The 23949-nt window shown below is 37.3% G+C and overlaps 2 protein-coding genes across 6 annotated transcripts in view; one reads left to right on the forward strand and one right to left on the reverse strand.

Annotated features, from left to right (window-relative positions):
* Positions 1–1644, reverse strand: part of LOC145469425 (uncharacterized) — a 33901-nt gene extending 32257 nt beyond the window's left edge. Inside the window, exon 1 of the mRNA XM_081453141.1 lies at positions 1590–1644. The gene's annotated coding sequence lies outside the window, so the exon portion shown is untranslated. The remainder of the gene's footprint in view (positions 1–1589) is intronic.
* LOC145469422 (prolyl hydroxylase EGLN3-like) lies at positions 18–23581 on the forward strand. 5 transcript variants are annotated; one of them, XM_081453133.1, is made up of 8 exons: positions 3915–4227; positions 6655–8234; positions 12962–13545; positions 17927–18046; positions 18449–18582; positions 18918–18970; positions 19118–19167; positions 20266–23580. In XM_081453133.1, the coding sequence occupies exons 3-8, from the start codon at positions 12976–12978 to the stop codon at positions 20323–20325; spliced, it is 987 nt and encodes a 328-aa protein (XP_081309259.1). In that variant the 5' UTR covers positions 3915–4227; positions 6655–8234; positions 12962–12975; the 3' UTR covers positions 20326–23580. The 5 variants fall into 5 exon arrangements, with proteins under 5 accessions (XP_081309260.1, XP_081309257.1, XP_081309258.1 ...); XM_081453134.1 differs by lacking the exons at positions 3915–4227; positions 6655–8234 and adding an exon at positions 18–260; XM_081453131.1 differs by lacking the exons at positions 3915–4227; positions 6655–8234 and adding an exon at positions 1752–1929.
* The last annotated feature ends 368 nt before the right edge of the window (positions 23582–23949 follow it).

Raw genomic sequence — 23949 nt, forward strand, 5'->3', positions numbered from 1 at the left:
CGACGTTGCGGTTGAGTTTTAGAGAAAAATCAGGCTTGTCATCGTAATCATTATTTTAACCTCCTTCAGCTTTTTTTGTTATGATATAAGCAATCAAAAGGGCGGTCTTTTCAACGGTAATAAGTCGCACCTCGGCAGTTTGTTCAGCCTTTCTTGCGCATGTCAACGAATTTCGTGTTTACTTCAACTGGAAGTTAGAATTCAGTTGTTTGCGAAACAGGCCTAGCAGCTTCAAGAAAAAGCTAAAAAATATACGAAAGGTGAGCGAATAGTTAGAATTTGTCAACCAAAATCCTCAAAATCCCGAATTCCTTATCCAAAAGTTGACTTTCTCCTCCAAACGGAAAGGGTGATATTTGTAAATAATGACATACTTTCAAGTCGATGTCCCACAGGAAGGTTGTTTGGTGATCAGTTCAAAATAAGGTAGTTGTGGCTGGTCAACGCTGGATATGATTAATGGCGACTATTTTCGCTCAACTAAATGCACACAGCGACAGTGGTTTTAAAATCTCACCTTCTCCTTTCGGGCATTTTGGCAGATTTTCAATTCCCCACGAAGTCAACCATCGAAGACATTTTTAATGGTTCTATCGTTGTGGTCCGCCGCGCTGCTATTGCTATAACAAAAAAAACCTAAAAATTTACTTGATTAATCTGGTCGACATGTGATTTTACGGTTGTAGCCCTAGAGTTATAGCCCTTTGGCTAAAGTTTCTATCAAATGTAGTTACTTCGATTTACGCATCTCCAAGAACTATAAAATACATTTTTGTATCGTCTGATACACTGGGTTCAATAAATAATACTTGCAGTTCAATTAGCTGGATTGAAACTGTTTCTGTATACTGCTTGTTCTTGCCACACAAAAGCTGTCGCCAAATTGCTAATCACCAGCATAATTTCATTGTCATTTAAAAACAGTTTGCTTTAAAACTGCTTTCCATATGTAATAACGTGAAACAACTTCCCACTAACCCAGTTAACAGACGTGTCCTCTGTCATGCACAACGGCTCTGCAACGAACTCAGAGCCATCTTGTCATAAGCTCCTTTACAGTGTTTCTAGTCTTTGCAAAATCTTAATATCGGTAGCGCCGTTTTCTCTTCGCAAGCGAACCAGTTGTCTTTTTGAATTTGTACAAAGAAGTTTAAAGTTGTAATCCTGTACAACTTTGCAAATACTGCTCACATCTAACTTTGACCCCAATGCCCCAAACCAAAATAACTGCGGAACTTACAAAGTAAAAGTAGATACAACTTTTTTTTTAAATTTTCTTGTAATTTTTTAAGTTATGTGAAGCTACTTGCTTTCTCGTCAGAATACGAAAACAAAAGTAGTAAACTCATGCCAAATTTGAATGAGATGTTGTCACGCAATTTATTCAACGAGTGACATGTTGACAGATAACGTGGTGAAATTGAAATTCGTGAAAAGTAATTTTTAGAGTAATTTTCTAGTAAACACGATCGTTTTCACTATGCGGATCACTCCAACATTTTGTGTACTGTCTCTTGTTACTATTTTACACTGACTTGACAAGGGACTCAAGAATTACCAATACCGTTTTGTTTTCGTAAAACCATTACCTGCTGAAGCACTTCCTAATCGTGCGCTGTCTCACGTCCATTTACTCGTGCCCAGTCTCCCAGCTTCACTTCAGTGTTTTGAGCCATATTCGAAGGAAGAATCTTTCTTCTTTAACGACTCAACCAAACTCGTTTGTTCATCCAGTTTATTGAAAGACCATCATGTATTCCAAGTTATTGTTGCAGCGAAAAAATATGGGAAGGCCGAGTGTAATTCACAATTCTAGAAGAAAACGTTTTCTTGTGATGCCGGCTTCGTCGCTGTCGGCCAGTCAAAGAAAAGTTCCAAACCGGGCCCATCGCTCAACGCAACTTTTCCTCCAAGCCATGATGTCCTCTGGTATGCTAACTTAAATTCTTATCTGTTAAATTTCGTTACATTTATCTTAAATATCAAGAATCGTCTAATTAGGATTTGTAATTTTATAGCCAGAGGTAGGCAATAATTTTTAGCCGGTAGAATCTTTACTCCGCGCAATTCGTTTCACGTGACAACCCGAACCGGCTATCGAACACGCACGTGCACTTCCCAACTGATAACGCGGGGCGGTAGCGTTTATCAGTTTTAGCTAGTTTGAAAGGGTTAACCTCTTAACCTCACTGATTTATGAAGCCAAAAAGAGAAAAAATATTTAAGCTAAATAAATAAATAAGGTAATTCCCATGTGGGTCGGTTTTCATACTTGCAAATTTTAATCGTGCCGGCTGAGTCCGACAAGGAAATTCATTTGACATGTGTTCATGCGAAACAGTTAAAGAGGAAAGTCGCTTAACCGCGTGCGTTAAAAACTCCCGGCTCGTGCATAATTTGTTCGCAAGAAAAACGAAAGAGAAAAGGGTCTTGATAGTAGTAGACAAGTAAATAATTTTAAGAAAACGACAAAAGGCTTGAGTTTACAAAATTAGCACAACTGAGGCTCGCTCGCGCAAATAATTACTTCTTGATGGTCTTAGCGGATCATCCGTTAAGATCTGATGTCAACTTACAAATTCATTTTACTGGTCTCAGTACCTTTCTTTGGTATTCGCTTCGAGAATTTGGACATAAATCAAGGCATTTTCCCCTTTCAAAATGTTTTTCTTTCTCACAACCTTCTTTACTCTTTGCCAAACGATTGCGATATTTTGATCAACATTTAAATGGTATTGGAGAAACTAATGCGAGAAAAGCTTTGCAAAAATTAAATCTAAACTTTGCGATAGCGTATGGCTATTTTGTTCTTTACCTCCTGTTATATTGGTCTTGTTTAGAAAATTCGCTTACAGGTCACTGGTTTTCCATGGTATCAACTCTGTGAGTTCCTAGTGGAGCAAATGACAGTCTTGTTGATGGCATGGGTTTTTCAGTCACACTCGTTCGCGCTAAAACGAAACAACAAAGATTTAAAAAGGTTTCTTATGAAGACTTTTCAAAAATGAACCAATCGCATCACTGTATGAGATAGTAACCATCTTCAGATGTTGTTTACAGTTTTGACCACGCAGGAGTCCATGACTTGCAGAAAATGAATCAGTACAATGATTAATATCAGGGGAGGGATACACTTCCACAGACAACTACGATCGATTTCTTTAACATAAATACCGCCATGTAATGACCAACCGATGGTAACTTCATAGCGTGACATATCAAAACAAGCTTTCGCTAAGTGAACGTGTTCATAAGCATGAACTCCTCATCAGCTTAGCTTTGACTCCACCTCTCTCTAGCTTCGCAGTCAAAGGAAAGTTTTAGTTCCCCATCAAACAGACTCAACAGTTTCTCGTCCATGTTATATACAAAATAATATTTTCGAAAATTTCTATTTTGTCACATAAGTCTGAAATGGGTTATCTTACTTTATAAAAATAATACCAATTTGGTACATTTCCTGATATTTATTTTATCGGAATATTGATTAACTTGACGGTCTCACGCGATCTCAGTCCAAGTCCGATAATTTCACGTGTTAGCAACGATCAACGGGAGCACAACCGTGTTACCTAGCACGTCCTGCGTTCATCTAGTTCCCAGTCTCTCAGCTTCTCGGCGGTGTTTTCTTCAATAAGTTGTGACTTTCATGGTGCTCGTTCTTCAGTTTCAATAGACCTCAAACAGAGCAACTTTCGCTCAGTTCGTCCCGAGATATCATCATGTATGCCAAGTTATTGCTACAGCGAAACAACATGGGAAGACCAAGTGTGATTCACGATGCAAGGAAAGGTGTATTTTTAAAACCGGCCCCGCCGCCGCGTCGAGTACAAGCATTTTCAAACCGAAGAAGTCGCTATACAGAGCTTTTCTTCAAAGCCAAGATATCTTCTGGTACGTCTAAAAATTTATCTCAGTGGTAATTTTCCTTGTTTAAACTGCTTTTCAACATGATGCGAGGAGGTCGCTAATGTTTTGCAGTGTTATCGTTGCCGTACAAAAATATTTTGACTAATTTGTACCTACCGGGTGCTTGGTCATCAGAAACGGGAATTAACTAAGGAACTTGCCATGAAAACAAATTGAACAGAATTGATATTGCTCGTTTATGATTTTATAGGTTATTTTATTTTCAACAGAAATGTTTAAATTTGAGCGACTATAGAATATGCCCAGAATATGCTTTCTCAGTTGCAGTTCGTAACTACCACAAAGCGAACTAGGCGGGTTTCTATGGTTAGCCAAATGTTGCAAAATTCAACAACTTGGACCTTCATATTCAACAACTTATATTTATGTTCAACAACATATATTTATATTCAACATTTTATATTTATATTCAACGATACGCATTTTCTTTCAACTTCAACCCAAATTATTTTCATTCAACAAAAATATTTGTTCAACTTCAACCAAAAATAATATCATTCAACAAAAATATTTGTTCAACTTCAACCAAAAATAATATCATTCAACAAAAATATTTGTTCAACTTCAACCAAAAATAATTTCATTCAACAAAAATATTTGTTCAACTTCAACCGAAAATAATTTCATTCAACAACAATATTTGTTCAACTTCAACCCAGATTATTTTCATTCAACAAAAATATTTGTTCAACTTCAACCAAAAATAATTTCATTCAACAACAATATTTGTTCAACTTCAACCACAATTATTTTTATTCAACAATAAAGTTCCCGGACATTCAAAATAGTCATTCAACAAAATTCCCCGTCCCACCCCCTGAACTACCCCGAACGCTGTCACAAATCCCTAGTGTTTTGGGTACCCAAAACACTGAAAGCGTAAAACTGATGCAAGTGAAATCATCCACAATTCTGCTCAAAACCCATTTATCTTCTTACGAAGCTTTGTCTCAATAAATTAAAGCGTTCTTTAGCTTGATATAAACACAATACGTCTCTGAAAATAGTCGCAATTCATAACAGACTGTCTGATCCGAGTCCGCAGTTATAACGACATATAAAACCGAATTCACGCGCGAAAGATCCTTGTATGAACATGCGCTTGGTGCCTATCGATAACCCTTGAAATGCACGTTATTTAAAACGAGAAAAGCGCTTTCTAAACCTCCGATAGTGCGGCGATTAAAATCAATGTGCGAACGAACGGCCGTCACGCAATATGCAGGTCTCAAGCTGTGACCGACCTCTGTATGTGTTGCCTGTCGGAAATAAACTCTGGCTTAGACTTGTTTGTCGCTCTTTCCTTGACCATCCCTCCTAGTATATGTAGATTTTGCCGGAATATATAAGATGAAGATATAAAAGGTTTGCTTTGCCTTTTAATCCTCGGTCGATTTGGCTAGCCTGAATTAAAGAAACGATAACAAACAAGCATATTGGAAAGGGATACCCATATATCACCAGGGATTTAAGTATCCCACTTTCCCAGTGTTCAAAGGACGTAGTCTTGTCTACTTTATTTGCATTTTTTATAGAATTGTCTCCGAAGAAAAAAACTGCTTTGATGGCAAAATCTAATAGGAGGGATGGTTAAGGAAAGAGCGAGAAATAAACAAGTCTAAGACTTTCCCTGTATCCAAGGATTAGCCTTGTATATACTTTATTTATATTTATTTTGGTTTTGTCTCCGAAGCAAAAAACTTATTTCATGGCATAGAGAACTGTTCCCCGGCAAAATCTACGTACACTAGGAGGGATGGTCAAGGAAAGAGCGACAAACAAGTCTAAGCCAGAGTTTATTTCCGACAGGCAACACATACAGAGGTCGGTCACAGCTTGAGACCTGCATATTGCGTGACGGCCGTTCGTTCGCACATTGATTTTAATCGCCGCACTATCGGAGGTTTAGAAAGCGCTTTTCTCGTTTTAAATAACGTGCATTTCAAGGGTTATCGATAGGCACCAAGCGCATGTTCATACAAGGATCTTTCGCGCGTGAATTCGGTTTTATATGTCGTTATAACTGCGGACTCGGATCAGACAGTCTGTTATGAATTGCGACTATTTTCAGAGACGTATTGTGTTTATATCAAGCTAAAGAACGCTTTAATTTATTGAGACAAAGCTTCGTAAGAAGATAAATGGGTTTTGAGCAGAATTGTGGATGATTTCACTTGCATCAGTTTTACGCTTTCAGTGTTTTGGGTACCCAAAACACTAGGGATTTGTGACAGCGTTCGGGGTAGTTCAGGGGGTGGGACGGGGAATTTTGTTGAATGACTATTTTGAATGTCCGGGAACTTTATTGTTGAATAAAAATAATTGTGGTTGAAGTTGAACAAATATTGTTGTTGAATGAAATTATTTTTGGTTGAAGTTGAACAAATATTTTTGTTGAATGAAAATAATCTGGGTTGAAGTTGAACAAATATTGTTGTTGAATGAAATTATTTTCGGTTGAAGTTGAACAAATATTTTTGTTGAATGAAATTATTTTTGGTTGAAGTTGAACAAATATTTTTGTTGAATGATATTATTTTTGGTTGAAGTTGAACAAATATTTTTGTTGAATGAAAATAATTTGGGTTGAAGTTGAAAGAAAATGCGTATCGTTGAATATAAATATAAAATGTTGAATATAAATATATGTTGTTGAACATAAATATAAGTTGTTGAATATGAAGGTCCAAGTTGTTGAATTTTGCAACATTTGGCTAACCATAGGTTTCGGGAACTTGCAGCCCAACATGTGGTTGAAACGATATCCTTGCCTGCTTGGCAAACTACCACGAACATTTTTAGCAATTCTAAATGAGATATTTCTTTGGTAAAGACCTTTCATTTAATCAAAAACACCACCAAAACTTCTGTTTAAAAGGCTTTGTATGCTACTGGGATACAAAGAGAGGGGTCGGCAATGTCCTTGTTTCGGGACGTACGTGGAAACCGGCACGATGGGTCCTGTGTGGGCTTATCCGGCAAACAACAGAAGGGAAACCCAATAAATACTTGCTACGAACAGCTGCGATCGGGCCCAGTGTTTGAAAATTTGGTGTGTTTGCTTTTTCGTTCATTTTCCTGAGGAAGGTCAGGATCGAAGATGTTAACTTTTTTTGCCGGTGGCCAGCTTCTAGTAAACAGAACAGACATTAATTTGATAAACCTCCTAACACCTGAGATCAACAAACAAATTCCTCTAACCAATTTCAAGGCATTTGTGTATAGCATTTGTTGGGAGAACTTGAAAAGCAGATCGACAAATTTTCCTTTTGGTGACCAGATGAATGCGTTTATTCCAATAACCCGCAAGTGTGACTTTGAATTGAAATTTTGAAGAGATTTTAGTTGCTCATCACTCTGTGTTCAGTAAAAGACTAGAATGCTTTCCTTAGTTTGAAGCCGATTTCTACTGAGGCGTTATCCTGCGTGAAACTTGCTCTTTTCTAAGTCCTGAGACATCAAGTATTTCCAAAGCCTTTGCCTAAATCAAATTAAAACATTGCCAAGCCGTGCGGTCTGAAATTGGTATTTTGTGAGTCTTAATAACAGCTAGTATCTCCAAACACCCTTAATTGGCTGATCAAAGAATTATAACTGCTTGCCAACAAAGTCGCGAGTTCAAGTTTATTAGCGAGGACGCTATAAACCCAACTGTTGAGAAAGTCGCGTAACTACACTGGTTTCTTCCTGACTGTGTGGGATTCGAAAACGTGACAAACGCAATATGTTCAACAGGTTTTATGAGGTGAGACGACCACTGCAAGAATTGACTAGCATTGTAAACAGCATCGATGCGAAACTATCAAGAGAAATGTATATCCATTTTACTGTACTGTTGTCAGCTACCTTTCCTATGATTTTCTCAATCGAAATCAACTTGCGAGTTCATTGTGATGGTCTGTATATGGGCAAGAAGAAAAGAAATTCTAGCGATAAGAAATTCTACCGATGTGGGCTGTTTTTTGGGGTGTTAATTTTCATGTCCGGTCGAATCGTTTCTCACTGGATGGTCTCTGACAGAGAAGACAGAGTACTTCGTCAATTTACACATGTCTTACATGTTATAATAGTGACTACTCCCTTACATTCGTACCCAAGACCTCTCGGCTATACAAATACAGTCAACGTTTCAACATGGCGTCGCGAAAGCTGGTCTTGTCGAAGAGCACCGTTAAACAGACAAACTGTTTGAAAAATTGGAAAACCAAACACCGTTTCTGGGGAAATTTGTTCAAATGCGTGTGCAAGCAAGGTCTACAGAACAGGGAGGACTTGGCAATCCTTTACACACTATTAGTTCGAAGGTACGTGCGACTTTCTACACGAAGCCGCCTAAAACTGGTCAGTTTGCCTCGGTCGTTTTATTGATATACATACGCCGTTCTGTGCAATGGGTTCTCGTAAAATTGTTTCATATTTTAACTCGTCAGCATTTGAGAAACCATAAACATCTATTGACGTTGCTTTAAAAATTTCACCATTGAAACATTCAACCCGCGATACGTAAACCCTTTAAGAGAGTTAGCTTTGAAAGGGTTTCTCGGAAAGCTTCTTCAAGTTCGAAGCTAATCACAACTCAGTCACGTTTTTATCGCAGCTGCTAATTCTACTTGTTTGAGTTTATATAAAGACTGTTCGGATACAGGATTACATTATTATGACTAGTTAATGCCACTCTGACAACTGCTAAACGTGTTCTTCTGCATGAACTGCTCTTGTGCGTGGTCCCTTGTCGTGTCTTATTCAGAGGAAGTACGTTCTAAATATTTGCGATTAGTTAGGTATCTAATTAAAAGTGCTGGTTGTCGTTGGAACTATTTGTTGAAGGGAACTTAAATTGAAATATCACACATTTTAGACTGAAAGCTGTGTTTTGCTTTGGTCGAATTTCTTCTCCACCACAGCTTGTAAATTTTTGCTATCATGGCAACCGTACGTCTTCATGCTCGCGAAATTTCTCGACATCAAAGGCCGTTATAGCCTATTTTTGAAATCGTGGTCAATTACTTGCCTTATTCCACGGGTGATAAAGAAAACATCCATTTATTGAGTCTACTTTCTTCAATTTACAAAAAAAAAAAAAAAGTGTGAATGATGCCATGTTCGTGACAGGATGAATAGCACAGTGTTTTAGTCATGTCCGAAAAGTGCTTGGATATTAAATTAGTTCACTTACAAACACGACAACGTGATGGTTGTCACGCTTTATATCAATCCTAAATATTTCTATCCGTGTAATACTTGACTTTACGGTGAAAGGGGGGACGCGAGAGACAAAGAGACGGAAAATGTGGGTTATGAAACAAAGTTCGTCAACTTCGTATAAACTAAGTCATGTCACCTCGCGCTCTAATCCTGCGCATTCTCACACCGCGCGGATCACACGCGTGACTCGACCCCAGTCTGTCGGCTTCACGTTAGTCAGTGTCTTTCTATAAAGCCGTGAATCCATGGACCGTTTTTATCATTTGCTTGAGGACTCTGTCAGACTCAAACCTCATCCAATATTTTTTTCAAAGACTTCACCAGAAATCAGCATGTATGCTAAACTATTGTTGCGGAGAAACAACATGAAACGACCGAGTGAAAGGAGAAGAAGTTTCATTTTGAGGCCAAACCCGTGGTGTCAAAGACGACTTTCAAATCTCACAGATCACTTCCTAGAACTATTTCTTCGAGGTAGAACACCTGCTGGTACGTTAAAAACTTTTGTAGTGATTTTATTTGCTTCAACGTTTGTTAAAAGAGCAAGGTTACTTTTGATTCAGAACGTTTCGCGATTGAACCAAAAAAAAAGTGTCTAATTTTAACTCACAGACCGGCAAATCCTCCACTGGCAAAGACTTGGCTGAACTTGACGAACAACTATGAAAATCGAGAAGTCATTTACAAATACCTTCTTCACAGTATAATCTTTAAAACGGAGTCAATGACAAGCTTCAGCAAATTTATAGAAACTGTTTGCCTCGTAGATCACAAAACTCGAGAAGTTTTGGTTTTTATCTGGTGTCGTGACAACTTGCAAGCCTAAATATTGTCATTGGTTAAAACGTTATCAAAGGACCACCCGATGAAATTAGTTCTAAAGTGATGTATCTCCTTGATAAACACGATTTATTCAGTCAAAACGTTGAGAACTGCGAGTTTCTAAAGGCTGCTGTCTGTTTTATCTGAATAAAAGCTTTTCAAAATTTGCACTCTCTCCGGCAGAAGGCCAGCTTTGTGGCTGTCATGACAAATTGCACGATCCGGAAAGAGGAACCCAAAACAATGAAAAGGAAAAGTCGAGGAAACAGTTATGCCTGTAACTAAGATCATTGAAAATTTTAAATTCTGTTTGCGTACGTTTATTTCAATATCAGACATTGTCCTCTGTACGGTTGTCGAACGTGTTTTGGTGATGTTGTGAGCCAGCCTTTTTACAGCAATAGATGACTTAGTGAAATCTGCCATTTTCAGATTTTCGGCTACGAAATTTGAACAAAATTGAACTGTATTTGGAGATGTCGCTGTCAGAAATTGAACGGTATGCGATGAAATAAAGTTTGGAACTTTAGTTGACGGTTCTTTTTTTCTACTTTGGCGAATGAAGAATGGCGTTTGCGAGGACTTGCAAACGCCATGGAGATACAACAGAAAATCTTCAACCAAATGGACTGAAAATAGACTTCGGCACAACATTTTCAAAATAAAAAATAGAAATAAAAAAATTTCGGAACCACCAACGTCAAAGTCATTAGAAAAGTATTAAAGCGATCAAAGAGGAGAATTGGTGGTCAGTGGGTTTGAACTGGTGAATTAACAAGCGAAATTTCCTTATGAAACTGACAGACCTTCTGTTTTGCATTGGTGTTTGCGGATCGACCAGAACATCGCTGGTTACTTAAATTCTGAATTTCACCTCATCTGGCCAGATAAGGAGACCTCAATTAAACGAAGAACAACAACGTTTTTCTGGTCAATCTAATTTAATTGAAATAACTCAAATGCATTTGTCGCGGCAAGAAAACTGATTGATCAATGACATGTTCAGTTGCATGACAGAGTTTTCTTCACGTGAAAGCAGGAGTGAAATATTTAGGAGCAGCTAGGGTCTCCAAATTATCTTCTGTGGGTGATGTTCAGTCGTTTTCACTAAATAAATCGTCGGTCAAGAGTTCTTTTTCACGGAATGCAGTGCCCTCCTTGATGTGTGGTAGGTGTGAATTTAATTTGACCCAGCTTCGCGCAGCAGGATTTCTATTTCGAATTTGCTATCGAACTGTCAAACATCACGTATGGGAACAACGTTTGAAAATCTAGTCAAAGTGAAAACATTGTTTGAAAATCATTTCCGAAGCTTTTAAAAGGCTTCTCGTTTCTAACCGAGAACCTCTTTCATTAATGGGCCAATCATAGTGCAGCAATTAAATTGTTTATGTGTTCTTGAAAAACCTTTTGTTCAGAACTCTCGAATAAGTGTAATCAGGACACTAAAAACGTGTACAAACTACGTGATAAAATTTGAAGTCATAAATGAATTGAAAGGGCAGCTATTTTTGATTAAATGTCGATATTTAGGTCACGTATTTATCAAAGGAGGGATCATACACTGTGAAAGCAAAATTTTGAACATAAGCCGTTGGTGAAGCTAACGGGTGGTACGATATTTCGCTCCGTTTTTGCACCACGTGAAGATGTTTAGAAAGACCAAACAGCAACTGCGTCTTAGAATTGATCTTTGGACAGCAAATCTTGCCTTCTCCCACCAATCTGTCTTTATAAAAATCTTCTTGTTTTACGAACCATTGATTTTAATCGTCACATTCCCCTTCTTATTTTTAAAGTGGCGAACATTTAGCTTAAACCACTATAATATTTTTCCTTTGTTTCCCTTGCATTCGTTTGAAAATGGTTAGTTCAATTCGATGTAAGGATAAATCTTGAATTTATTAGGCGAGCATTCCCTTGGCGAAAATCATTTTGGCGGCTCATCGAGGCAGCACGTCCGGGAAGATACAGTGAAACACCTGAATAAGCCAGAACTTATTAGATTGTCGAATTTCCGGGATATCGTCCGCGCGACAGATTTCCTCCCGTTCACTTCGCGTGTAACCGGCCAAAAAAATTTTTTACTTCCAAATACTTTCTCGTATTTTTGCTCTCTGAGAACAACACAACATCAAGCTATTTTTGGAACAAACCTTGTTTAATTTTAGAAAGTTGGGTTGCAGTGCCCTTGGCACTTCTATTTTCTGATGTCGCCCTCGTTAAAATTTACATACACCATCAGTACAATGTCACGGTGTTTGTTGTTTGGTTTTGTCTCAAGGGCTGATAAATGCGCTTTGAAGTGTAGGTCGTTCCTTTCGAGTTCTGTTGATTTTCCGAGAAAGAGAGTCATATTTGGGGGCAGAAGGCTTCAAAACATTACCATAACAATCAGGCTTCCTGCTTTCCTTATTGGCATGAAATTTATACCGCGAAGCGTGGGCGGGCGGTGATCACAAAGGCCGTCGACTTCTTGCGAAATTTCAGCTTCGCGCACTGTTCAACTGCTTCTTTTGCCCATTTAAATTGCTTCTATTAGTAAAGCAACCTGTTTGGAGACGTTTCTGAGCCAAAATTGAGGAAAATCAATGAAATATCATGGGTTTTTAGATAGCGTGACTTTTTGTGGATTGTTTACTTCTGACGTCAACATATTTTGTTCGAACGTGGCGGAAATTGAAATCAGTCACACGTACGAGCGAATTTCTGTTCTTTGACTATTGTGTTAAAACTAAAATTTTGCAAAACGGCATTTACGATTAAATTTTCCTGGTTTTAGGCCGTGTTTTTTGCTTTTATTTAACTTTATTTCCATCTTATTTTAATGGGAGTAATAACTGACCGGAAAAACGAATCGAAAAATCACGTTTTTTCGCCCAGGGTCTATTGTAGTCACGTGATACGAAGCGTACGTTTACACGTGATTTGTGTGTCACTGTCTAACTGGAGAGTGTGTTGTGGTTCTTTGATCAAATCTAATTCGTGGTCCATCTTTTTCCAGGCTCGTTTCTACGAATGTCCTGCGTGAAATCAAGTAGCAATAACATGTTGTGTGAATTGTGTAACGAGAAAGCGGCCATAACGTGCCAACATTGCAGAGTCGCCCAGTACTGTTGTGTTGAACACCGAAAGAGCGACTCGAAGTTACATCGGAAGAAATGTCTAGGACTGTCTACGATGGGACAGCAAGAACATTTTAGAGACTCTCGACCTAGGTTGAATGGTTACGAGGTAATGGACCTTCTTCAAATTTCTTACCACGATCAGGCAAAAGCTGTTGTTGAAACTTTAAAAAAACAGGGTTATTGTTATCTGGACGACTTTCATGGAGAAGATATAGCAAGAAAAATCCTAGGCGAAGTTAAGGAATTACATCACCGTCAACGATTCACTGATGGACAACTTGTTTCATCAAATGGGAATGGAAGTATGTTGAACAAGAAAATACGAGACGATAAAATAGCCTGGATTGATGGTAAAGAAGAAAATTGTGCGACCATTTCGTTTCACATGGCAAGAGTGAACGCGTTAGTTCGTGAGTGTAATGGACTTATTGACGAGTACGACATCGAACACAGAACGAAGGTAAGGGTTTCTAATATTGAGGATAACAGTCGATATTTCCTTTTGTAAGTTTTATGCCTTCTGGTGGAAAAGCCGGGCAAAACAGAAGCAACGTAACATTGCATATTTCACTCGATTCGATATTAATTGATAACGCGTAACGAAAATGTATTTTAAGTCTTGTGGGTTTACACTCAGATATTTCTGGCTTGCATATAACTTAAGCTTTAATGACATAGAATGTGCCAGAATATTTGCAATAGCTTAGATGAATTACAGTTTCATAATCGTTTCGACACACTTTGCATCATGAGAACTATTTTTAAAGTTGAACGAAAGCTAGTACGGCAGGGAAGATAATTTTCTTGGTGTCAGTTCAGTTTCAAGTTTTTTTTTATTCTTAACATACGGCTTGTTTATAAGAACCGTTCATTGTTGTTTGAATTATGTACGGTAACGCAAGTTAGCTACGTGCGGCATCTCACGTACTCACATTCTCTTATGCGCGTGACCAATCTTGCATAACGCTGGACAAAACAACGAATTAAACTTTGAGTGTTTTCTGTAGTACTTTAGAGACTTGGCGACAGAATATTGCAGTCACAGACAGGAAATATTCGTTTTCCTCTGAGATCAGTTACCTTTGGCTGCTACAAAGGTCAAGGGTTTTATGCAGTTCACAAAGTGAACAGTGTATTAAAATGGCTTTCTTCATGATCACAAACTTTTTGTTCCATCACAGCATATTGATATTTCCCTTGCATTTTTACCTAGTTCCATCACATATACATCGTTCCATGCATGCACATGTGAGAGTATAGTTTCAAGGCTTTTATTTTTCTCTCTTGTTGGACGACCATATTTCCTGTGATACAACATACATGTATGGTCTGTTTGGTTGATAAGTATACAGTGTATCATTGCAGTTGTCGTTTTGAGGCGACTTCCTTCAAGTTGCTATACATGTAGCATGCAGTAGCTTATCTGTCTGTCATTTGCTGTGCGAGATACAGTCACCATCTCTTTTCCTTGGCTTCAGCTGTGACCAACACCTTCTGAGAACACCTTCAAGTAAACTCAAGTGTAACTTTTACAAAGACTCAAAATTGAAGTGAGATAGTTTCTATACAATATGTGGATTCATTGAGTACTACGAGGTTCATATTCTTTATCCACATGGAAATTCATTTCTAGTTTTTGTTTCAATTCCTGTATACATGTAACTGGGACATATTCTGACTGTACAGGAATTCGCAGTACAGCTTTGTTTCTCTAGACTCATACAATTGTAGTCCTCGAACTCAATGGAGGCTGCATTTGTAACTTTGTAGGTGCCATTTACAGCATGCAACTTCTTATATAACTAGCTGTAGTCCAGAAATGGTTTGACACAATTTGCACCAAAATTGCCTACAACCTGGGAGGGGGGGACTGCTATTTTAAAAGGACGGGGGTGCTCGTTGTACCTTTTAGGGGTTAAATTTTGGTACCTCTTAGGGTGTTTGGCCTCAAAAGGTCCACAGCGGGAGCTTTTGTTAGTACCTTTTTAGGTATTGAACCGAAAAAATATGACAGAAGATCAAGTGTTCTTTTGGAATTGGTGCCACAGAGCAGTGAAAAAATTTCAAGCCATGCACACAAAGAAAGATCTCGGTACCTCTTAAGGGTTATTTTCAAACTTTATGATGAGCATCCTTGTCCCTTTCATATGGGAGTACCGCCGCAGCCTACATTAAAGAGCCCTAATATTGGCACGTCTCATTGTATGGTATTGTTTGTTGTAAGTATTGCACAATATGTGTTCAAGCGAGAGTTGTATGTGCTTTTCACAATGGCTGCGACACCCTTCACCTACAACAGGGTTGTTGGTCTCGGCAAGGTTTCCTGTATGTACAACTTGTTGCATAGGGGGAAACAAAATTCAAGATATCTGTATAGCATAAATCATTTATTAGTGACAACACCTTGAGTCTTTGATATCATGATGAAATAATTGCTTGTGCACAAAAATAGGAAAAGATTTTCAGATGTTTAAAGCACATCTCATACATGTAATTACATAATACACCCTATATATGCATGATCAGAGGAACTTCATCAACACAGCAGATGTGAGAATTTATAGCTCCAGGGCATAAACTATAGTTGAATCAGCATGTAAACCATGCATACCAATTTTTATAGCCATTTCAAGCCAGAAGCTTCATGTACTGAGACAAATTTTTTTTTGCCATGATGTTTACATGTACATGTACATGTTTTGTTTTCTGTGCTAAACATTTTGTAGTGAGATGTTTTGTGAATTCTGGATGGTTTATATGTCTTGTCTTCTTTGTGACAATTATTCTGATGCCCAATGACCTTTGATCCATTCAACTTTAGTTCAGAAATTAATATTATCAGTCAAAAATATGCGTAAAAACTATGTTTTCTGATTTTACTTCACCACTCTAATGTGCAATCTGAGTTTCACATAAATGTAAATATAAATTTGAAGAAATTTGCATTTGAGAATTTAATGTTGAGATGCATGCATTCTGCCTGGGTAACCTAATAACCCTTGATGTTGTTCTAGCAATGGGTGGCTGATTCTGTTATATAATCACCACTCTAGTCAAACAACCTCTATTTCAGATTTCAAAGGAGTATTTAACAGTTATGATTTAGTGATAAAATCAACATTCTTGCCACTACTCTTATATTGCATGTTTAAGTTGTTTTGGTTTTATCAAAAGGTTAACCTTGACTTCTTGTTTGAACTTGGAGAATATGTAAATGAGATCTAAGTGGATAAAGATACAAACGTGATAACGAAGGCTATTATATAAGCCAACACGTGAACAAGGCGGCCTTCAAAACATTCAGATGGGCATATAGTGAAGCTGAGATGTCCACAATAGGATGTTTTTTAGTTACTTACATGTACATGTAGTAAATTGTGTTCAGATAATGAGAAATCAAGATAGTAAAGATAGAGATTTTGCACAAGACCCCTTGACCAGTTTGTAGACAGTTATGAAAGATGGATGAATGGTGACTTTGTTCTATTCTAGAATGAATTTATCCTTCATTTATTGTTATAATGATGTAGTGACAAAGAGTTTTTCCCAACATATTTATATTCAAATTAAAATTAGTTCATGTTAAGCACTTTTTAGTAAAACAAAAATGTACTTTATATTCAAAGCAAAGTTTTAAACAGCAGCTCATTTGTTTCATGAGTTCTCTAGATCTGGCAAAAAGCCAGATACTAACTACATGAACCTGTACAATAATAGTGCTACATGTACAAGAATACCTGAAAGAGTATTAAAATGATCACAAATCAATGATTATCACGTGAAGTTTCATAGCAGTGGTGTTCCTGAATTACAGGCGAAAAACCCAGTGTAAAAAAGTTAGGACGAAACTGTTAAAAGGTACATTTGGAAGACTTTTTGCACTGTGGCACCTATCACGTCGATATCTGTACAGTGTTTTTACGCAAATTGGTCGATACACGTGAGAAGGACTACACAGTAGAAGCAGCTGCGTACCATTACTACTGCCATCTGATGAAGTAGTTGATTGATGTTTGACATCTTTTGACAGCTTTCAGATGGCTTTTGTTTGAACTGGCCAAACACAGTGCACAAACTTTGAGAGGCAGGCTTGTGAAGTTAAACTTCTGCTCTCCCGCAATTCGCAACTCTGCATCTCAGAATTTTTTCGCATTTTGATCACGTCTCTTCTAGTAAGAACCCAATAGTACATTAATTTCTTAGATGGCTGAACTGGTCTGCGATCAAAAGGAGACTTCTGATTGGTTCCGAGGTGGTCCAAATTTTGCAATATGGCCTGCTAAGATGGACCGTTCACAAATCAATTTCGGCCAATTTTTTTCCCCAAATATTCATTGCACAAAATAAACAGTATTCTGTTTGGTAGAAGTCTTTTTGTCTTTATGTTTAGAGGACAATTTCAGTGAAATGTTCACAAAACTGACACGAGAAATGTAAATCTCTTTCACACACGCATTCACTGAGCATGGATTGTGGAGATGAATCAATTTATCAGCAGATTTAAAGAGCCATTATGATAAATACTTGAAAGCGTGATGGGTCCTTAATGGAGAATTATTGGTTGAGTTCCTTTTTGCAGGTTCATGGTCGAAAAACTTGTGAAAAAAAAAAGAACAGGACCAATGTTCTCCAATACGGACCTCACGCTAGGTCAATAACATACATGTATGTATTGGTAACGACCCTTTTAGCTGAGTCATGAATCAGCCATAAGGCTGTGCTTCCTCCTCCCAGTTCTTAATCTAGTCATGTCTAATGTACAGGTACAGTATCTACATGTACTGTATATAAAATTATGTTCAAACTAAAGATTTGATTCTGTTTTTCCTTGTTGTAAACAGGCAATGGTTGCATGCTATCCTGGTCAAGGCACTGGATATAAGAGACATGTAGATAATCCTAATCAAGATGGACGATGCATAACAACGCTTTACTACTTGAATCCAGGCTGGACAGAGGAGGTCAGAACATTTATTTATTTCTCCTTTAATCTCATTTTCTTTCAGCAACAACAAGCAACTTACATGTAGTGTACATTCATCAGGGCGTCTTAATTCTGTGTGACAGCAGAAGCTTGTTAACTTTTTATTTCAAATTCAAGTGTGCAATGTACATGTATACTCTAACTGCCAGTAAATAAGAATGGTAATCCAAAAATATTTACTGGCTTTTGAATCTGCCGAATATTACTCCACCCCCAGGTTCTTAGTCTACCTGTGAACAGACTGTATTGTATACATGCCTTTCACATGTTATCACCTTTTGTAAGGGAGTATCTCATTTTTAGTTTAGTTTTACATGTACTGTACCATGTTCTGAATTTTTGCAGTGACTGAATATGCCATGATTGCTTCTTATTACAGAAAGGAGGTATGTTAAAACTGTATCCTGGTGGCAGGGAAGAGGCTGTCAAAATTTTACCCAAACTGGACAGGCTTCTGTTGTTTTGGTCAGATCGCAGAAACCCTCATGAAGTAGAACCATCTCACGATGTTAGGTTAGTTTGTATCCATATCTAGATTATATATACTCAGCTTAAAACTGGTTTGTGGATGTACATGTACAGTACTGTAGTCATCTACTTGTTAGTTGTTCATTGTTGAAATTGGACCTATCAACCTGTTGTTCAAAGGTGCATCAAAAATGCATCAAACATTTGTAACACACAAAAAAATATTTTCACCTGGAAACAGTGCAGCTCACATCACTGTAAGGTAATAAACTGGTAACTTTGTGGGTGCAATTGTATCTTATTTTTGATCTATAGATGAACATGAAATTTTTTGGAAGTAATGTGTCTCATGTCACCATCTTTACTTTTCTCCCTTCCAGATATGCTATTACAGTGTGGTACTTTGATAAGCATGAAAGAGCTATGTTTAGAAGTAAGTGGTTTTGTGCTCCTTAAATTTTGTGCACTTGTATTTTTAAGTGTTTGCCCTTCCCCTCAAGTCCAAGTCAGAGACTTTCATTGTAATGTGGAATCAGGTTTTGAGAATGTGTTGACCTGTTGCCATTGTCTTTTTTTAAAGAAAAACAAGAAGAAGATCAGGCAATAAGAAAAGCAAACATCAATCTGCAGGTTAGAAAAACTTCTGTCATGTAAACATTTCTGAATCTGAGGAACACCAGAAGGAGGTATCAATCTATTTAAAGAACCCCATTAAAATGGTCACCCTATTAATACGCCCAGATTTTTGTGGCTCTTTGGTGAGGTGAGGTGAGGTTCCACTGTATAGCTGACCCCTATAAATAGACACATTCTAGAGATGGATACCTCCCATTAGCAGGTACTAATATCAGTTCTTAGTTATGGGTGGATGGGGAATGCTACCTACATGTAGTAAAGAGGGGTCCCTGGAACATTTAATCTGAGTTTCATGAAGGGTGTTTCCTGTCTCGCAGTCAAAAATCATTTACATCTCAGTGCCAGAATTTCTAACAAAGAACTGGGTGTCTCGATGAGTCACAAATTTTGTACCATTTATCACTCCTTGCTGGTCACAGCTACATACATGTACAAATGCTACATCTTTAACATCCTGTACGTGCATCTGTATCGACTCTCCCAGTCTCCTGTACTGGTCACCAAATCTCCCGCACAATACCAAGGAAAGCACATAAAATGCATTTTTCAGACATTTTGTGCTGAGTTTTGGCATTTTTGTTGGAAATCTTTTTTGGACATTTCACATATTGTTTGGTTGAACTGGCTGCGTTCTACTTTGACCATTAATTAGTTTAGGGCCTAGAAGCATTTTCATTTTTTTTACATGTAGGTTAGCATCTTTGTACTTGTATGTACATGTATGTACATGGGCTTTTCTCCTTAAGGGAAACACAGTGTTCATTGTTAGGTCCCATCTGTTCCCTTATAAGATGTAACTGGATGTCTTTTATCCAGTATTAGATCATAAGAAATCATGAGATTCGAGCCGTAGAAAATTTATTCTGATGATGTGCATATTAAGGGTGAAGTTCGGTTTTTGACTTACAGCGCATGAAATTCAAATGAAAGATAGTTTTGTCATGGACGCTGAGTACCAACCTTTATTCCAATCAACTGAAACCTGAAATGAATGGCTTATAATACATGTACATGTAGCACAGAAACTAATCATTATTGTAAGTAAGCTATTAAAAGTATATTAATTAAAGTTAATTTCTTTGCTTTCAACAGGAAAATAGTGCCCAAGAAGGACATCAGCAACAAGAAAAGGAAAGCGACAAAAATAATTGAAATGTACATACTGTCAAAATGCTGCAATAGTTTCCAGTGGAATGGTCTAACTGGAGAGCAAATGTTTTTTGCAATGGATCAGAAACTTCCAATGTTACTAATAATACAATTGCTTTTTTATTTACTGTATAATGTGGTATGGATTAAACAAGACTTAAAAAACGACAAAAAAATTACTGTTACTCTGAATGATTATTCCTTACATCAACTTAATGTACCGAGCAATAACTGCTGCATATATCGTAATTATACATGCAGCACAATTTAAGGCGGCTCTGACTGAGGCCTTATTTGTCACCTTTGTTAAATTAGCCAAAATGTCAACTTACATTGTGGCCCGTAACCAAATTAATTCCAAGTTTAGAATTTTTATTCTTAGAAATACATTGAATGTTGCAATGTGTGCTGTTGGTCATCATCACAACAGTTGTTATCAAGTTTTGCTTTAGAAAATATTTCGGAGCCACCTTAAATTTTCCTGCGTGGAATGTTTGTTATTTGGCAAGACGTTATGTTCTGGTATATATGTATACTGTATGTATTACCAATGTGAATATTACTCATATGTTGGCTTTCTGTATATTTTTACTTGTTGCACTTAACGCTAAAATTTTGTGAATATACTAACTTATAAACCCACACAGACCTACCAGTAATGCCAAATGCCTGCCTTTGAATTTTGCATTGCAATTAAATTATTTTTCATAAGAGGCTTCATTGACTTTGTTCAAAGGAGAGAAAACTGATAGTCAACAGTAATAATAAAAGGAGAGAACGTTGCAGTTAAACCTCCTGTTTAGAGGTGCTTTCCATTTGATCAAAAATCCTGGTTTGCATTTCTGGAAATTCCCAATGGTAAATGGGAAAGGATTTTCCAAAATTTCCAGAAAAGAGGACAACCTTGCAAGGTATACAGAATTTTTTGGAAATTTCTAATTTCTGTTTCCCTCCCGGCATTTCCATAGTTTTCGGTTGAATATTTTGGGTTTTTTGGAAATTCAACAATTTCAAATTAATTTTTCTGGCAATTTCTGCACCATTTGTCCATTTTGAAATTTTTGGAATTATTGGTTGAATGGAGGTCACCCTATGACACCACATGTACCTGCTAGAAAACAAAACATTGCGTATGATCCATAAGTTGGTAATTCCTGTTTAACTAAAGATTTAATGAAATGAGCATCCTACAATTACATTACAGTTCTACTATAGAGCATTTTCACTCGTGACCACCAGCCATGGGCATTCACTAGAACAAAAGAAAACATTTCATAAGAAAATAATTCAACTCCCATGGGATTGGTTTGAGTTACCAACATGACCACCGTTTCATTGTGTTTCGATGCCAAAATGGCTGTCATGTTGTCATGAAAACACTCTATAGAGACCAGTGTATCACTGAATCCGTTAATGAGATTGCCTGTGAAATAAGTACGTAAGCAAATAATGAGAATACTTCCCAAATTAAACAACAATACAAAAAATAATTCAATATTTCCCTTGGGTTAAACGAAAAACGTAATACAAAACCCAGGAGTGAATGAGATTCTCTGCTTTGTTCGAGCTCAATGTGAATTGCTGTACTTGTACATGGACATATTGTAAATGGATGTCTTCAGTTTATTAACCTTTGATAAGATAAGTCCCTTATTTTTCTCTCAGAACAACTCAAGTTGGTGAGCAAGCAAGCATGCATGAAAACCAGCTTGCGGAGGAGTTGGCATGTTCACATGCTCACCCACTAACTAACTCTAAGAAAAAAATGAGAGGCTATTCATAGGATGTCTGACTTGTAGGCTTTAAAATCAGAAGTGAGGGAAGGATATGAGTGTTTGTCTTGTAAACTCCAGGGCCAGGTTGTTTGAAGGTGGGTTAACCCTAATCCAGGATTAAAAGTTAACCAAAGTATAAATTTATCTTGTATATAGATATTTTTGACTGGTTAAGATTACTCAAGCTCGAAACTGAAGGACAAGCAATAGAACCTGGAAACCGCACTGAAAAGTTGCAAAACTGAAATCAAAACCCACGCGTTTGGTAGGTTAGCTTAATCGGGCTTTGAACAACCTGGCCCAGAATATTAGAAAATATGTGAGTTTTCTTTGTAGTTATTTTTATCTCTTTGCTAGTGAGACACAAGAAGTAAGGTTAGGTTGCCCGGTTTTTTGGTTTTTGTTTTTGTTTTGTTTTTTTTGGGGGGGGGGGGGTGCACAAAAGACGCAGAAAGGTTGCAATTTTTTTACATGTATACCTTGACTTGCACCCTGTGTGTTCTTTTGTATCTAAAACAGTCAGAAAGCATGACTTATTACTGAGTTATGCTCTTATTGTGGCTGTTCTGTTTTAAATATCTAGGGTCTTATAACAATAGATTTATATTTGTAAGTTAAAAAGCTTACTATCTTTAATTTTCATAGATTGAATGGTGTATGATATTTAAGTTACTTGAAAGTTTGCTTAACCACTGCAGTGACCAAGTATTTCAAAGAGTAAGTTCAAGTAACAATACTCAATATTGTTAACTACCAAGTTCTATTCTGAAGGAATATTGTGAATTTGTACATTAATTTTGCCTGATTTCAGAAGGGTTAAGTAAAGTGATACAGCATTTGAGTCATCGACTTTATTGTGGATGGCAATTCTTTGTACAATAAAAAATAATTATGGTTCAGGTATAGCTATTAACCTTTGTGACATTTTCAGTCTCTTGTTTGAAATATGAATTCTCCTTGCTTGTTTCCACACAGTTCTTTTAGTTGTAGTTAGGAGAATTTTCAAGTAAGTCAAGATAGTATCTTGAAGATTATTAATCATCACTTGTGCTAATCGCTGCCCAACAAAGAGTCAAATAAATGGATGCAAGCACACTATGTACACCTCTACTTGCAATTCTCACCAGTAATTTATCACACCAACCCCTACCCGGAGGGGAATTACCTTTTCGCAAATCTTTAGCTAAAACAGTTCGATTACGGCGCCCACAGATGCTAATAGGGACCTTAAGATACGAGGACGGGAAGGCCAGGACGGAAACGGCAGTGGACGCGGGAAACTTTCGCGGGTCCCGTCGTGTCGCCAAAAACAAAATGCTTAAGATGTGCATTTTCGCAAAGGACGGCGACGTCAATAATTGGAACCTCGTACAAGCTATTCACAGAAGCAATGACATCCATTACACTATAAAAGAGATGATAGAAATCTTATCCTATTAGGCTTAAACGATAGTGAACAGCGATGCTGAATTTCTTTTCCTTTATAAGCGAAGCAAACATCTGTCAATATTTTAATAGCGAAACCATAATTTCCGTATGAAAAAATTAAACGAACAATCTGATCGACCTGCTTCAGATGGCTTTTTACCACTAAAGCGTTTGGGAATTCTGTCGCCGAAGAATCCTGACTTTTGTTGAACGTTTCAATTTCCATCTGTAATTGTAACAAGTATTATAAAAATTAAACAAACGTAGCATCAAATTCTGGGTAGTATAAAAACAACAACTAAACATCAGTTTGAAAATGTGTATTTTATTTGCTTGATAGATGCTCCATGGCATTCATTCTTACAACAATTTATCAACTGTACTTACACTGTTGTATTCTCAATGCATAGAGTTTCTATTGAGC

Source organism: Orbicella franksi, chromosome 15 (genome assembly GCF_964199315.1).
Source record: "Orbicella franksi chromosome 15, jaOrbFran1.1, whole genome shotgun sequence".
In the NCBI taxonomy this organism is placed as follows: Eukaryota; Metazoa; Cnidaria; class Anthozoa; order Scleractinia; family Merulinidae; genus Orbicella; species Orbicella franksi.

Bases quoted from the DNA above. Each gene is read 5' to 3' on its own strand.
- LOC145469422 (XM_081453130.1), top strand. From the start codon at position 9,381: ATGGACCGTTTTTATCATTTGCTTGAGGACTCTGTCAGACTCAAACCT. The intron at 18,047-18,448 runs GTCAGAACATTT...TTCTTATTACAG, and splicing joins ATCCAGGCTGGACAGAGGAG to AAAGGAGGTATGTTAAAACT. The intron at 19,168-20,265 runs GTTAGAAAAACT...TGCTTTCAACAG, and splicing joins AAGCAAACATCAATCTGCAG to GAAAATAGTGCCCAAGAAGG.